The 16,820-nt window shown below is 38.0% G+C and overlaps 1 protein-coding gene across 1 annotated transcript; it reads right to left on the bottom strand.

The window, feature by feature from the left end:
- Nucleotides 1-5,892: 5,892 nt before the first annotated feature.
- Nucleotides 5,893-12,359, bottom strand: LOC118751873 (serine-rich adhesin for platelets-like). Its single transcript, XM_036486698.1, has 2 exons — nucleotides 9,818-12,359; nucleotides 5,893-6,486 (listed from the first exon to the last, which is right to left on the bottom strand). Exons 1-2 carry the CDS (start codon nucleotides 12,336-12,338, stop codon nucleotides 5,909-5,911), a joined length of 3,099 nt encoding a protein of 1,032 aa, XP_036342591.1. The 5' UTR covers nucleotides 12,339-12,359; the 3' UTR covers nucleotides 5,893-5,908.
- Between the last annotated feature and the right edge of the window lie 4,461 nt (nucleotides 12,360-16,820).

Here is a 16,820-nt window from a genome sequence, read left to right as displayed (position 1 = left end):
AGGTTGTGGTCCTTTTGAACAATATATACCCCGTGACAGATATACCAGTTCATGCCAAAGGGGCTGTAATGGCACAATGCTAAATCGGCACAGAACAGAACAGAGCCTTTATGTTGCTTTATGAACGATATTGCAAACACTCCTTCATACAAATTTCTTGATTTGTGGAGCCCGTGGTCATGATTTTTTGCTCTCGTGCCACACTGGCAGATGGCTTGCCACACCAAGTATTTAATAGGGCAAAAAAATAACAAAACACAAGGAACTTTCCCAGTATTTTTAGCTTGAAGGCATCTTGTACTCCATTTATCCTCGTTGCATTATAAAACTCAGTGCCCCGAATCTGTTTAAAGGCTGCTTCGAGGTATGTTTCCTTGTTCACACATACTTTTTCATGCTTTTTGCATAAAAATTTTGCACATTTTGAAGAGTACGTAGAAGTTACAAAAAGTAGATACGCGAAATTAACAACGACAATATACCCTATGAATGTGTATACCTACTTTTTATTTACAGTTAATTTTACGCAAGTGATGAGTAAACACAATTGACTAGTTTTTTTCGTGTACATTCTTTACTGTAGATATAATTCGCCATATGGATACCTTTTCCCACTTGTGAAAAAATATGGAATATTTTTTTTTTTATTTAGGCGCAAAATCGCACAGCTTAAAAAAATATATTTTTTTAATAATAAGTTCAAGAGACTGTATCTTTTCTTTACCAATAGTGCACCACCCAATGAAAATATATAAAAAGAACACCATTTGTTGTGGTTTCTAGCTTTTGCTTTTATTTTGCAATTATTCGTAATAAATCATCTTGGCATTGACTTTATTCATTTAGACACAAAAAATAGTAAATTAATATTCATATATATAAGTATATACAATAATATTTACATAATATCAATCGGATATTTAAACTACATAAATTATTAATTTTTTTTTTACTAATATATTAAAATAATAAGTACTGATAACTGCCTTTAGTTACAAATTCAACTGTGTATGCGTTATGGTTGCTATACTAAATTTACGCTAAATTACTTGCAAGTAAACTAATATATAGTTTAAATAAATAAATTAGAGCTTATTTTAAAACTCTCAAGAAGTTCTTGCGTATACATATTAATTTGTGCTCATTTTTTGAGTATTTTTTTCATTCTGTTAAAAAGGAACAATTCAAGGTAGCCATTACATACCTTTTGTAGGAAATATTGCAATTTGCAATTGCTGGTCGAAAGTATTTTTTTTTGTTATTTATTTATTTATTCCGTAAAACTTACTTAATCAAAATCTGCAATTACAAGTCGTCGATATCTTATTAAGTATTATTTATTTTACACGAAAAATATCATTGAAATGTTGAGAATTGTGCAACACGAGCTATGTCCTAGAACTCCAACCTGTGCTCCACGTGTTCGTTTTCTTTGAACTATTTCGAGTTTGTTTAACGTATTTATTAGGCATCGTTCATTAAGTAAAATAATTTTGAATATCTCAAAAATGAGGTCTAAATTTTTTACAGTCGAATCTAAATGGAATATTCAACAACACGTGATCATAAGGCCGCACAAACTGCCAAAAATCAGTGCGGCGTTGTTCAGGAGGTTACCAACAAGTAAAAAGTTTTCAAAGCCACTGATTCTAGCAGAAACATTGTGGTTCAATGCGGTAGCAGATCTCACCAAATTCCTCAATATGTTAATTGCCACTTTTATCAGTTCTCACATGTGGAAGTATAGTAGAGAGATCCAACTGCTTAAGCCTGAGATTCCGATAACTCTCCGTTTCCCAGCAGCAAAGGCAGTTGAGGTTTTGCTACTCCGATCATTTGAGCCCAGCCAAGCATAAACAGAGAATTCATATCTAAAAGTTACTGTCGCAAATCTTTTGGTCCAAATGAAGTTTACCTATGTACATAATTTTTTAACAGAATGCATATACAATCACTGGACCATCAGTTAGAATATCTTGGGAAGTTTATTGCTTTCGCACCCACATCATCATGGAAGTTGTTAAAGGTTGTATTCATCCCTGATACGGGCAATTACTCAGGAAATCTCCCAAATGACCAGACCATACCTTAGAAAAATTTCCCTGATTTCCACATCAGGGGTACGCTCTTAAATGTTAAGCCTTTTTGTGAAATTCAGCATACTATTCAAGCGGGAAAATCTACTATTACCGCAATATGCCTGACTCAGGTTATTGAAAAATTAATTGCAGTATAAGCAGATAGCCTTTTGCGCATTCAGCGACATTTCAGACCTGTTCTAAAAATCGAACGATTTGGAATCGATGCGATTTTCCAAATTTGTATATCGAGGGCTTATATTCAATACGACCTCCCTACATTTTATACAAAAACTACTTTTTGATGTTGACACCCATCGGCGACTTAACTGTCATCACTGCTTGCTATCTAAATTTACAAATTCAATAGTTATTTAATTCTTCTCACAAGCGATATAAAAAGTAAGAATTAACATCTTCGATTCCAGTTAAGTATAGGATGGATTTTTATGTACGAATCTTACAGATGCAACGCTTTTGGCTATGCAGATGATCTAATCATCTACTTGGTGGGCTCGTTTGAAGATACGATTCCTTGCAGGCAGCCTTAAAGTTGACTGCGAAAAGGTGGTCTTAAACCCTCGAAAGTCCTTAATAGTCATCTTCACTAAAAGAATAGTTACTATTTTGACTAAGCCCACGTTAGGAGAGACTATTTATCGCAAGAGGCGAAATATCAACACAAAATAATCGACTGAGTTTTAGTCATTCACTACAGTGATAAAACCGATTATCTGGGGAAGTTGCACCGCTAAGTCTGTATAGTCATTACTAGAGCTATGCTCACCTGCCCAAGGGAAGTAGTGGGTATAATTACAGTTATAAGGTGGCTTACTAGAGTGCTTTGCGACTTAGCAACTTAGCAAACGTAAGCAATTAAGACCTTTCAGGGCACTTGATGCTTTCAAAAACCATGCCATACCTGGTCAGGTATAATGACCAAGTAGTCCATTCTTTGGTGCATTTCGGGACATGAGAATTTTGATGTTGGCAAAAGAATTGATGCCCTTGCGAAACATACGTCCCAAAAGAGCCCATATGGTCCACATTCATTCTGTGGGTCGTCAATAGGTTACACAGCAGAGTTCCTAAGTAAATGAAAGGACTTTCGGGTTGTCGCCCAGTGACGAGTGACAAAGGGAAAAAGGCAATCTAATAAATTTATGGCTACCTCTAGAGGAATCTCAATGAATTTTAGCGGTGAGCAAGGCATAACAAGCAGGTAAATAATAACAGTAGATGTAGATCAGCTGATTTGAATTTCCTCTCAAATTATTAGGTCTCTTAACTGTCAAATATTATTAATTTTTGCCAAAAATTCTTAATGGGCCAATTGCGTTTGCATGTGAACCTTCAAAAAGAGCAATTTAAAACAGCATTGCTTATCTCAGCAGCATAAACGTTGATTATGGGGATGTACCGTTCATATCCGCACTCCGTATATTTATTTTTTTTTTGCGCCACCCAATATAGGCTTGCATTTCACTAAACAACACAACAAATCGGAATCTCATGCTTTTTACGCACGTCGTTCAATAACGGTTTGTCTCATACAAATTGAGTATAAGAAATTTTTGACAGATAATTGCCGGCATGCGTGAATATTAGGTTAGCCTGTAAAAAGCAAATTTTATTTTTTTTTTGTTTGAATAGGCTTGCCATTTCTCCACCACTCCTAGGGCACTGCTATTAAATTAACTCTAAAATAAATAAATTATTGAATAAGAGAAGTTAACCCATTCACATCCCATTTGGGAAAAAAAAAATTCTGACAGAAATTTTTGACTGCTTTGGAAAAGATTTATTTTTTTTTTAATGTATTTGTATTATTCAATGGGGAGCAAAAATGTGTGTATTGTGATTTTTGTTAAATATTTGCAAGATTTTTAGTAAAAACTCTGTTTATTCTTTTTCATAATAATATGGTTCATGCATTAGCAAAAACCATATAAGTCTAGCTTTTACGGCAGATTAAAAAGCGTAAGATTTTAATGAGAATTTGTTAAATTTTTCTAAGCTCTGTAAAAAGCTCTGTGAAAGCTTGATTTATATGGTTTCGGTCAAAGCATGAACCATACCTTTATGAAAAATTAACAAATAAATTATACCCTTTTAACCTTATATCTGCAATTGGCACGCAATAGCTCATATACACTAAATGCAAAATCACGTATGAGGTGGTTGAGAAAAAAACTTATTTTCAGTACCCTGTCTTAGGGCTTCCCTACTTCGCAAATTTAATGGTCAATAATTTCAGTATAGGCTCATATATAATAAGTTCAGTTAGGAAACCATTCAAAAGTTTAGTTCATTTGCACTTTTGTGAAATATTCGGACTATCGTAAACGTGGTATTGCATTTGGTGTGTACGAGGTATTGCGCGCCAAGCGGCGATATACTGTATATGAAAAACAATAGATCATCGGTTTCCTCGGTCTATAATAACTTATTTCTTTGCCATTTTTTATTTTATTTATTTTTTATTTTTTTTTTATTTATTTTTTTTTTGTTACGGAAAGGTCGTCTATATATCATTGGACAGTACAGGGATAAAGAATATATATGTATGTTTAAAAATTTACCTATATTTAACTGTGTACCTATAAACTAAGTCCATGAAAAATAATATCGACATGCTGGAGTTGCAAATGAGTATTAAACATGCATCGCTGTTACTTAGCAGAATTATGATATATATGTAAGATATAAAATTTTTTGCTAAACAACAATTACAACTAAAATTACATTTTTTGTTTTTATTTGCTCTGCTTTTGATACGTAAATGTATGGCAAGTTGTTTTCATCTGCAATAAATCACTAAACATATCTAAAAAAAACGAAGACTAAGCCATTAAAACTATACATATGTACATACATACATACGTGTGCTCATGCATATGTATGCAGGTAAATTCAGTGTACATACATACGTACTTGAACAATACATAGTTAAAAATAAATATGAAAAAAAAAATTATAATAAATTATATTCACAATCGATTGCAATCAATGCGCATTGCTGTAGTTTCATAAGCTATAGTTAAAAAAAGAGCGCTAGTTACAAGAATCTTCTAACTACTTATTGTAAATATAAATATGTATGTATGTTCACTTACGTAAGTAAACTTAAAATATATTTGTGTGAGTGTGTCTGCATTTGTGCCTAAGTGAGCTAGTGTGTTTGTGTGTTGAATTTTCTTATCAAACTATTTTCATATACATATGTAGTGGTGTATTCGTTTTAAACTACCTACAGTACGACTTGGATCACATATTTTTAGCTTGTCTAAATAATGGGTTTTAAACAAAAGTACAAAACATAAAAATAAAAATTCAAAATAAATAAAAATAAACAATTCACAAGGAATAGACAAGAAATACTTTGTATTCAACGACACTGTGTCTACAATGGGCGCACATAACCGCCATGGCATCGGCATCGCCATTAGCATAGACGTTGGCGTTGTCGTTGGCATCGGTTTCAATTTCAGTTCGCACATACACGCCAAATCGTCTCCAAGCTAAACTTCGCAAAGCGCTCAATAAATTCGGTGATCACATCATGCGCGGCAGCAATTCGCATCTCTTTCGCTTACGTTGGAGATGCGCTTGCAGTCGTACACGCTGATCTTTGGCGCCTGCGCACTCACACCACATTGCCACCTTTGCAAAGTCGCCTGTCACACCACGCCAACCGCCATTCGCTATCTGCTTGCCAACTGACCAAACATTCAATACTCACCACTCACCATTCGTCGAACGCCAAACGCCATACACCTCTTTGCAACAATGTCGCCTTACCAACATTTTGTTCCTCAAAGCCCATTTGACTACTTGAGCTTAAGAAATGTCAGCAACGCCTTTTGTATCAGACTGCGATTGATGGTCGAATCGGCGGTATAACGCACGCCGCGCAAATTTCCATCATTATGGTCCACCACGCCGTACTCGCCAACAATAAAACCATCGTCCGTCTTCTCCTCCACGCGATACTTGCGATAGTTGCGTCCCTCCACTACATACGCCACTTTTGCATCCTCGTCTTCGTTGCCAGTTTTGCTGCCATCCGTATCAATACCATCGTCTCCGCCACCACCATTGTCATCGTAATTGTTGTCCAAATTGCTATTTGCGTTGGCGTTGCCATGATAGTGATGCTGCTGCTGCTGTTGATGGTGTATCCCACCGCGGTATGGCTTTGCTGTTGTCGTCGCCGCTGAATTGCCTTGTACACCGTGGGCTCGTCCGTTTGTCATAACACTTACGGATTCTTCTATTTCGTAATTTTGCTCTGGGGTCGGCGTATACAAGTCATCGTCGTCGCCGCCATGATGGCTACTCTCCGTTGGCGTTGCTGCTGCTGCTGCCGCCGATGGCTGGTTGTATTTGGAAACACACTTGACTAGATCTGAATTTTGGGTAGTGTAGCATGGGAAAGAAGAAACAAAAATAAATCAAAATATGTGCACAGAATTTTTGGTAGAAATACATAAATTTGAAAAATGCAGTGGTTAATTGGAAATAATTTGTGCCATAAAACAACTTTAAATTTGGTACTTATTCATCAATTCAGCTGGAAACGGTCTTCCATACCCAATAGGAATGCTGATTGGCTAAGGTTTTTGAGGTGTACGTTGTTACTTAACTACGTAGTTCTATTACCCCTATGCGCTTTATGCTAATCGATAATTTCCTAATTACTTCTGTCCACCCGAGAAAGTTTGTCAAGAGTGTCAGTGTGTTGATAGTTGTGCCCAGATTTTTCCTTCCCTGGCCGGACCAGCTGCGTATATGTAGTAGAAGACGATCCACAATCAAGCCATTTATGGACAAACAACTTGCCACTGTCACAGATTTTTTCAAAACAAAACTACAAGATCACTATGAACCGAGCCATTCAAAATGGTCAATAAGAGATATCTACCACAACGATAATTATCGTTGATTTTAAGGCATGAAAAGAATACTTATTTTTGCAGATGGAATAGGCACCATGCACGGATAGTTGTAAATGATTTTTCACCTTTTGAAGTCTACCCGATTCAAAAACGTAGCACCTTAATAAGGAACCTAACATTTTTTTTACCCAACAAACTTCAGAAAACAGGATTTGGAGTGAAATTAAAACTAACTGGCTTAAGGAATGACAGATATTCTAGATATAGCATTACGTCGGTTCGGGCATACCTCATTACAATCCCTTTATGATCTCCAATAGGAGAAGAATATTACAACAAGAGAGGAACTTGATAACAGAGTAAATAATATAGAAGAGACGAAAAGGGAGCATTAGAAATATCGCCCAAACTCAATGCCGCGAAAATGTGAAAGCATCTCTTAGCTCGAAGTGCAGATTACCATTAGGTAAATTTTCAATGATTTCTTTAGAATAAAAACGGAGCGCCTAACAAAAGACTTCTAAATCACACAAAAACTAAATAAAAGCTAAAGCAAAACTGTGGCAAGTTAACTGTTCTTCTATAGAAAGTTCCACAGACTAAGTCAGGTTCAGTTAAGTCATTAAGAAATAATACACAAATGTATTACTTATAAAGGGAGAAAATTGTATCTGAAAAAATTACTGTTTGGAGACATTAGCCTAATTTCGCGATCCAGCGAATTCAGCATCGCCTGTACCTGGATCGACAGCCAAGGCATTATTGAATTGATCGAGGACAGGTTGAAGATTATATATGACACCGACAGTTTGTCAACCTCTTCAAATCCCTAAAATGATGGCATATACTTCAGGGAAGCGCTAAGCCTAACATGATATCTATTGATCAACTAGTGCCGTAGATAACGATAAAGTTCGAGCATTAGTGAAATGTACATTTGAAAAGGTGATCGACTCTATCACCGCCAAACCCGACTTCAGTAGTAACGTACAAGTGAGGTTCCCAACAAGAAGAGAATGGAGAAGAGATCAAACAGCCGATAAAGTGGTTATTTTTCCACACCTACAAATCCAGATGGACTGCGGTGTAGAGGCAAATATCTTCTAAGCAGAAATTTGAGGTATATTTGAAAACTATGGGGTGGTCCTTTGGAATAATCCAAAAGGTAATTAAACTGCATTTCCTTGAATATGATAAAAACAGGTGTTCAGATATGTGTACTTGCAAGATATCAAGAGTCTCTTGCCGCGCTATAAAAAAAAGAAAAGTCATAATAGTGGCAACTACTGGCACTAGAACTAGCCCCCAAGCCAGGTTTGGTTAGGTTGGCTTTAGGTGGTTTCCCCAATTCAGGGGGCACACAAAGACCGTGAGCACTACGAACGGAAACTGCTAAATTATAACGAAAATCGCTGCGTGACGAGAACGAAGTTTCCTAGGCGACAGATCTTGGTAACAAAGAGCAGCTCCGAACCGATTAGAAAGTACCGTCTCAGGTGTCTAAACCGCAGTCTACCCAAGCTCGGCAGTCTAAGAGAAAATTCTAGGATGCTTCCACCTCGCCAGCCACCATGCTGCTGCAATCAAGAGGAGCAGGTGTTGTATTTAAATAATCTCACTTCGTGAATCCCAATCGGAAAGATTACTATCAATAGACCCACAAATATTGAGGCCTTGTAGGTTGCCGAGCCACAGGAAACTCTTACTCTTTATTTTATTGATGGTATTTTCTTGACAGCACAATTCGCAGCAGCATTTTCTTGCGATATCACTATGGCCAGGCTTCGAGTGCGCCATAATCGGTCCAGGCCTCCGCAAGCCGCCTGGCTGTTTAAGTTTGAGTAGGTATTAACCTCCCTTGCGGCCATAACTCACATCAGCAACCAACCAACTGCTTTCGTAATAGCAGCAAAATTTAATTGGTGAACATTGACGTGATCTGGGAGCCTTAACTTAAGGTAGATAGAGACTTCCTTGGGAAAGATCTGTCCACCGACCTTTCCGCCAAGCTTTGGTATAATAGTTCACTGGTGTCCCCTTCCAACCACTCCCCTCCATCCGTTCATGTATTGATGAGATGTGTATTGTGAAAGAGCTCCGTGTTATCAGGTATGAAATCGAAGCATACGAGAATACTAACGCGGCCATATATCGAGTTATGTTAAGCATAGCTTCGAAAACCAAGTTGGGGGTTGTCCTAAGTTCCCCACTCGCTCCAGCCCTCTGACTAGTGCAGTCTTCTGCAGTGAACTCAACCAGACAAAGCCTCTATAATAGGCTTAGCTATGGTTTCATAGAACCGGGAAATCACTTTGGGAGATACACCCAATTTCTTGTGTCCAATAATAATCTGAAATCTATCGCTACTAACAGTAGAATATCTTCCGCATAGACGATCACCCGGCAAACATGCAACTAGAATAGGACTTCTCTGCCGCAGCTGTAAAATATAGGATAGAAAAGAAACTGTCGACCATTTGTACTGCGAATGTCCAGATCTTGCGAATATTATGTAAAATACAGTAGCAATCACATACTGGGTTATTGCCTCATAGTCATTTGTCTATAAAGGCGCATTTTCAGTGGTCACATTGTCTCTGGAACCATAAAATATTTTGACTCTTCTCACCAATAACTAACATCATCATTAACCTAACAACTGCCGAAATGCAAGATTATATCCAACTCAAGACATTTACACCGCTAACGTTTAGCATAAATTAAACCATCTGAGCCATAAATATACACACATTTACATAAAATACTACTATGTATAATAAAGCACAAGCACTACAAAGGCTGCACTTTGTCGGCGATGAGCACTTCGTTTTTCGTACTCACCTCCATTAGGCAATCCTTTGGCATTTTGATTAGAATGTTGGTCCGACAATGATGAATGTTGACGTTGCTGCTGCAGCTGCTGTTGCTGTTGCAAGGCTGATTGAGACAGTGACGCTGAGAAGGCGGACTCCAGGCATTGACGTTGTCTGGGCGACGAGTAGGTTACAGCCGCTGGTGGGCTGTGCGAGAAGTCGGGATTCAAGAGATGTTGCGATGATTGTACTGGCGCATTCAATAAATCATACGGTAATTTATCTAAGTTGAAGAGTACACGACGTGGCTGCGATTGCGCTGAATGTGACTGTGATTGTGACTGCGGTTGAGCAGGTTGTGATGCTGTTGCCGAATGCGAGTGGGCATACGCTGAGCCATGTGTAGAATGCTCACCATGCGGCGAATTTTGCGCACCATGACTATGGGCATGTGGATGAAAACGTGTGTGTTGCGGCTGGTGCTGCGCGTGGTGTTCTTGATGATGATGATGAGTAGTGGGAACTGGCATTGTTGCTGGAGCGTGTTCGTCGATGGCAAGTGTTGCTGTTGTGGAAGTTTGTGCCTCGCCAAAAGCAATGCGTGATACGATCGCCGGACGACGTGAAGGCATGTAACGTCCAGGTCGGACCGTTGTTGTTGTTGTTGAATTTGATGATGTACTGGTTGTGTTAGTGGTTGTGGTGGAAGTAGTTGCGATAGGCAAGCCGGCACTTGGAGACCAATACGTTTTTGCTGGTTCGCCGTAGACTTTGGATGGCTGTGAGTACACTTTCGCCGGCTCGGAATAAAACTTTGATGGTTGTCCATACACCTTGGCAGGTTCCGAAAAAAATTTCTCGGGCTCACCGTAAACTTTAGCCGGCTCGGAGTAAACCTTGGCTGGCTCTGAATAAAACTTTGACGGTTCGCTGTACATTTTCGATGGCACGGAATAGAACTTAGCCGGTTCCGAGGTGTGCGCCAACTCCGCGCGCGTTATAGGCGTTAAGCTCTCGCTGACATTGCGTTGTGCTTCGGCCAAAATGCCCGAGTGCCGCCATGCATGCAAATCGTCGACATTTTGCGATAACGAGCTGTACGATATCGATCGAGATTGCGGGCCATGACCTTCCTTGGTGTTGTGATAGATCACCGTTTGGAAGGGCAGCAATTTTTCCTCTACATCGGCGTCGGCATCGGTATCACCGTTGGCAGCCGGTGCGGACGTGTCCAGCATAACTGTGTCACTTATGCCAACGCCATCGCTAATGTGACTACTGGCATGCGAATGCGCAAATGTGGCTGCACTCTTGTGATTTATGTGCGAGGACGTGCTGTTACGATTGCTGCTGCCACTGCCGCGGTGATACGTAGTTAACGCGCTAACAGTGGCGGTTCGCATCGAGGCGGACTGAACCAGCGGCGCTGCCAACACGTTTTGTATGTTCGTTGAAGCGCTATTCTCCGAGTCGACCACATCTGGCAAACTGGCAGCCATTTTGACGGCACGTCCACTGACGGCATGTGGCGTGTGCAGTGAACGCGGACTGCTGGCGCGTGCCGCATGCGGGGAGCCACGTAACTTTTGCGGAGACATTGTCAGTGGCTCGGCTTCCTCTATGGAGAATTCACTTTTGTGTGAGCGATTAACAAAGTCGTCCATTGTTGAGGTGGCGGACGCTGTCATTGGCGCTGTTGGTGGTGTTGTAGTTAGTGTCAACTTCACGGCTGACACGCTACCATCGCTTTGAGTGTTGTCAGCGCGCTCATGTAGATCTTGTTGGTACTGCTGTAGCACTGTGTCAGGCCGGTGCAATGACGCACGCGCGTTGGAAAATTTATTGGCCTGTTTTGACATAACTATGTCAGGTGTGTTGAAATTATTATGGTCACGACTGAAACCGCCACGTTTGCTAGAAGATGACACACTCACCGCCACCACCTTGACTTCATCGGTAGGATTAGACCCGTGCTGCATTTGCACTTGTTTCGTTGCGGTTTCCTTTGCCATCTGCTTGCTTTGCGTTTTTACATTTTCCTTTTGCAGATCAATGTCACGCGCCACTGCATCTACAACGGCGTCATTGTCATCGTACTCTTCTAGGAAGACAATTTTGCTGCCTGACGTCACCAGCTTCACCACCTGTTTGCTCTCGTCCGCTATCACCTTTATCGGCGTCGTCGTCGCAGTCGCTTCATTCTGCACATTGCGACTCTTGTAATTAAGGCTACGCGCAGCCGCACCTCTGCTGTCTAAAGCACTTACATGCGTGCTTGGATCAGCTGTCGGCTGGTAGTGATCGGCGCGCGTCACCCGCCTTTCCCTAACAGTAGCTCGGCTTGAACTGTCGCTGCTGCCAGCTCGCAGAACTCCCATTCCTCGCACCGCACGTTCATTTTCGTCGTACTCACCGCTATGCAGTTTGCGCTGCGACTCGTCGCTTCCATACAACAACTTGAGGAACTCATTCCCGGCAATGAGATCGGTTGTTTGTGTTATTGCTGCGCTGGCGGGCCGTGTGTCGATTGTCGGTGTTCGCGCCAACATCTGTGAAATTAAGTGAAGAAATCAAAAATTAATTGGCGTCACTTTAGTGTTATGGTGTGTCATTTATTTTTTTTTTCAAGTTTTTCAATTGATCGTATTTCAAAAGCGCTTAATGGTTATGATTGGGGAAAGGGGCAGTGGATATGGGTTATAGTCATTCATATAGTGCTGAGCTTGTGAGAAAGTCATTTTGGTTCTTTATTTATTGTTATTACTTAGCCATAATACTTGTTGCAACGCCACCGAACATCAATTTTTCTCTACCTACTGGAATTGTGCTTGCTCCCATGTGAATAACTTGCACACATATCGATATAAATATGTATGTATGTATGAGAGGGGATTCCATTTGAATAAAATAAACCGAAATTAATTAAGGCCAATGAGAAGCGTTCACGCGTCATTTGCAAAGTTAAAATTAGTATAAGTTTACAGTCCAGGCTAACTTAAAGTTTAAGAAGCCGCAAATCTCTATATAAGTATTGACTTTTAAATTTTCGGAATTTAGGCGAAAAACCTTTAGCTATTAAATTGATAATCACAAAATGTATCAAAGACTGGCGATATTTTCAATGGCATTTGCTGGGACCTGCATGGAAGATGTCGCTAAAATAAACTGCGTGCAAAAGGAGCAAAAATTTGTGAGGTCCTAATACTAACCTAACCTAATACTAAACACAAAAATCTACACAATTGCCATTTTTTTGTGAACTGAGTATAAGGCAACAAATAAGCGTAACACCATCGCCCTAACTAGAGCCCGCTTATATTAGAGCTACAGTGAAAGATAGACTAAGATAAGATAGCTTGGTATTTAGGTAGTTAGATATGCTCCGTTTCCATGATCACAAGAACTAAAAAATATACAGATTTGAAATTTGTTCATTATTCATGTTGTTCATTATATGCTGTTTTCCAGTAAGTAAAAAATAAATAAAATAGCAATACAAAAATTCTTTTAAGCCGCAGTGAAGCACGGCTGGTATTTGCTAGTTTATAAATGAAATATAAAATAATGGTGGTGGTGTGCTAATTTGTGGTATATCCGATATGGAAGACCTTATAGTCTTAGAACATATTCCATCCAAGACAACCGAAGTTCTTCAACCTCTAAGATAAGACTTAATCCACTTAAGAAAGCCCGAATGAAAATTGAAATGAATGAATTGGCAAAAAATTGATTGTTTTGGCATAAAATCTAAACACGAAGAATACAGTCCGAAGCTCGGTTTAGAAACGTATTATAGAGTTCTGAGTTTACCTATAAAATTTTGTTCGTTTCAAGGCAATATATATCCGCCATATATCGGAGCTGGCCGATTTACATCAACTTCGTTGTTTTTTCTGTGTCGAGTTGATCTTGAAAATCGTCTTTGACGTATTCAAATCGCAGTTGAAGCAGCGCCAACATCGAAATAATCTTGTTTTTAAAAGGAAACATTCCTTTGTTGTAAATGAAGTACTAAAGTGGAAAACGCGTATTTAAATTTAGTTCAATGTATTTTATTTTTATACAAGTTTTGGAAGACAAATATCAACTATGTAATGAATGTAACATATTTATTTATAGCTTAACTTTATAACAAAAATATAAAAAGGAATTGAATTTTTGTAAAAACTTTTTAAAATGTTTTGTTAAGCTATTTGGAAAGCGCCTTTTTCGGTTACCACTTTTTTGGGAAACGGAAACGATCCAAAATCCCGGTACTCGGAACATCACATCACTACCTCACGCGTTTGACACCCATTGTTAACTAAATTGATGTAGAATTTCCAAACAGGTGCAAACTTTTTCAAACATATTTTTGAAATAAAACTTTCTTAAGCATCTTTATATTAAAATATTTGACTTAATTTGTTAACTAAACTGATTTGAGCGTTTAGAAATAAATTGTCTTTTGAAATCCTTTGATTTGCTACCAACATTACTGTAATATTTGATAAGTTAATTATTGACTAATGGATTTAACTTTTGAAAAAAAAAGATAAACTTTTTGAAAAAACATGTTATATACTAACCCAGGTTATAGGCAAACTGAATGTCCAAATCCATTGAAATACATATGTGTAGCCGTTTCAGCGGGACTGAGCAACAAACATGAGTCTGGCTTTTAGTTTGCTAAATATTTAATTAAGATGGAGTATTTATAATATTTTGACTCAAGTGCATAAGCACGAAAATTACAAAAACATCAAACATTTTTTTCGTAGTGTATGTATGCATTTCAAAAGCCTTCAAGCCTTCAAAGGAATGCATATATGTAACTCACAACACGTTAGCGAATATCTCTTAAAATTGTCCCTTTTTAACTGCACATACAAAAAATATCACGCTTTAGTTAATTCTGATTTTATTTTTACATTTGCTTTTAACAGCCTTCGCCACTTACTGAGCTAAGTGTCTACAATTGTCCCGGATATCGATGAATTAGTAATTACTAGTAGGTATAATATAAAAATATTACTTTAAAGTTTTTTTTTCGCCAACAACTAAATGTATGCGGAGGTGTGGCTGCAGTGATATAGCCTTGGACTTACTCGTAGAATGAATAATAATTGCTTATGCTATGATATTAAATGATTTATAAATTCGAATGTAATAAAACTATGATTTTGTTAGATGTATGAAATGCTGCTGAACTTTAAGTTTGTTGAGCTATTGAAACGGAACACCTTTGAGAATAAACAAAATATTGATTATTTCTAAATTTAAAATGTAACTAGCGATAATTTTCTGCGCAAATAACTATGTATATGTACCATGTAACTTCATATGAACATTTCTAACCAAACTCAAATTACAGTGAAACCAAATAATTTTCAATGCATTATATCCTCTACAAAATTTCGTTCTGCATTTCCGGCATATTCTTTGACATCAAATCAATTTGTATGGCATATAAGTTAAATTGACGCAAAAATACATACATACATACATATTTAGTTTGTTGCCAGGGAACTCGCAATCAACTTCACCTAACCTTGTATAATTGACGTTGTATATATTTAATTAATGCAATCATTTTTCCAGGTAATTTGACTTTTGACTAAATACATACAGCCAGCATGTTTACACATATGCACATATGTATGTATGTATGTATGTATGTACTAACTTAAGCTCGGCTACACCCAAGTGCATAGCATTAAATCAACATGATTGTTGACAAACGGTTCAGGTTACCAAATTACGCTCGCCATAGAACAAAAGACTTAAGCAACGAACTTGTATTGTTTTTGACAGGTCATTCAAAATAAAAACAAAGAGCATATGCTTGTAAATAATATAGCGAGCTTGTAGATAATTTCCATACAAGCGCATGCAAATTGACGAAAAGCCAATGTGACCTGAGGTGCAATATTAAAATCGTTTACGAACATAATAATATACTTTAAGGTAAAATTTTTGTCCTTTTTATGCATGAATTCTATTTGAAAAACTATCAACATATAGTAGCGAAAATAGAAAGAGGGAGGCGGCATTTTAACAAGTTTCGGCTATTTTGCTTTTGTTTATTTATTTATTTTTTGTTTTTAAGTACAGCTATCTAACAAAAACCATGTTAGTACGAATTTCAAACTTTTCGCAAAATTTCTGGCTTTTTAATTAAATTTCTTAGAAGCATTTGGGTATGCAGTTGGCAGGGTTTGAATTGTTGACTGCGAAATAGCATAAACGACACTTTTTTTGTTTTTTAAAGCAAGCAGCTCTTGATCATTTTCAATGCATTCTCAATTGCTTAGCTACGACTAACACTAATTAATCAGCGAAAGCAGACAGCAAAAGCGAAAATGACCAATGAAATCATTTGATTCAGCTTATATCGCAGTTTGCTTTTTTCTTACACAGTCAGCCGAAGCAACCAGTATAGAAAAATTTGCTGTTGCTGCAAGCAGCAAGTTAGGGGTCTTTAGTCTAGCTTTAGATTATCTCCTTAACTTCGTTATTCCCGCGAGTACTTTTATATATTTATGTGCATAGCAACATCTGATCTAATGCGGAGCTAAATTTTCAAATTTTGCTTAAACAGTTGCTTTCGACTGCGAGAATAACGCAGCAAGGAAAAAAGCAAAAGCAAAAATAAGAATACGCCAAAATTACTATGTTAGGCAGCTGTTCAATATAAATGCAGTTTACGTAATTAAGGTTTAAACTGGCACTGATAAACTGACTCTTTGAGTGTCTCTTTCGCCATCTGGATGCAGGCAACCACTTCAACCTGTCCTAAGTTAGGAATGCGGGCACTACATTCAATCAAAAAATCATTGAAGATGAAAAACTCTTGGAATTCGAAATTGGGCCTAGAATTTTAATTGACATTCAAAGTGACGTCAATAGTAAGTTTCTTGAGGCTATCAACCACACATAATTTTACCAACCGTACTTTTTTCTGGAGTTCTTCGTTTTTGAACCGTTTTACTTCGTACTCCGCAGTACCGTCAAATGTACTTCTTTGCACAATTTGGACTACCATTTAAGTT

The sequence above is a fragment of the Rhagoletis pomonella genome, unplaced genomic scaffold (assembly GCF_013731165.1).
Source record: "Rhagoletis pomonella isolate Grant_MI unplaced genomic scaffold, Rhpom_1.0 Rhpom_scaffold_01053, whole genome shotgun sequence".
Taxonomy (NCBI): Eukaryota; Metazoa; Arthropoda; class Insecta; order Diptera; family Tephritidae; genus Rhagoletis; species Rhagoletis pomonella.
Note: the sequence above shows the minus strand (reverse complement) of the source record. Positions and strands in the feature narration are given on the sequence as shown.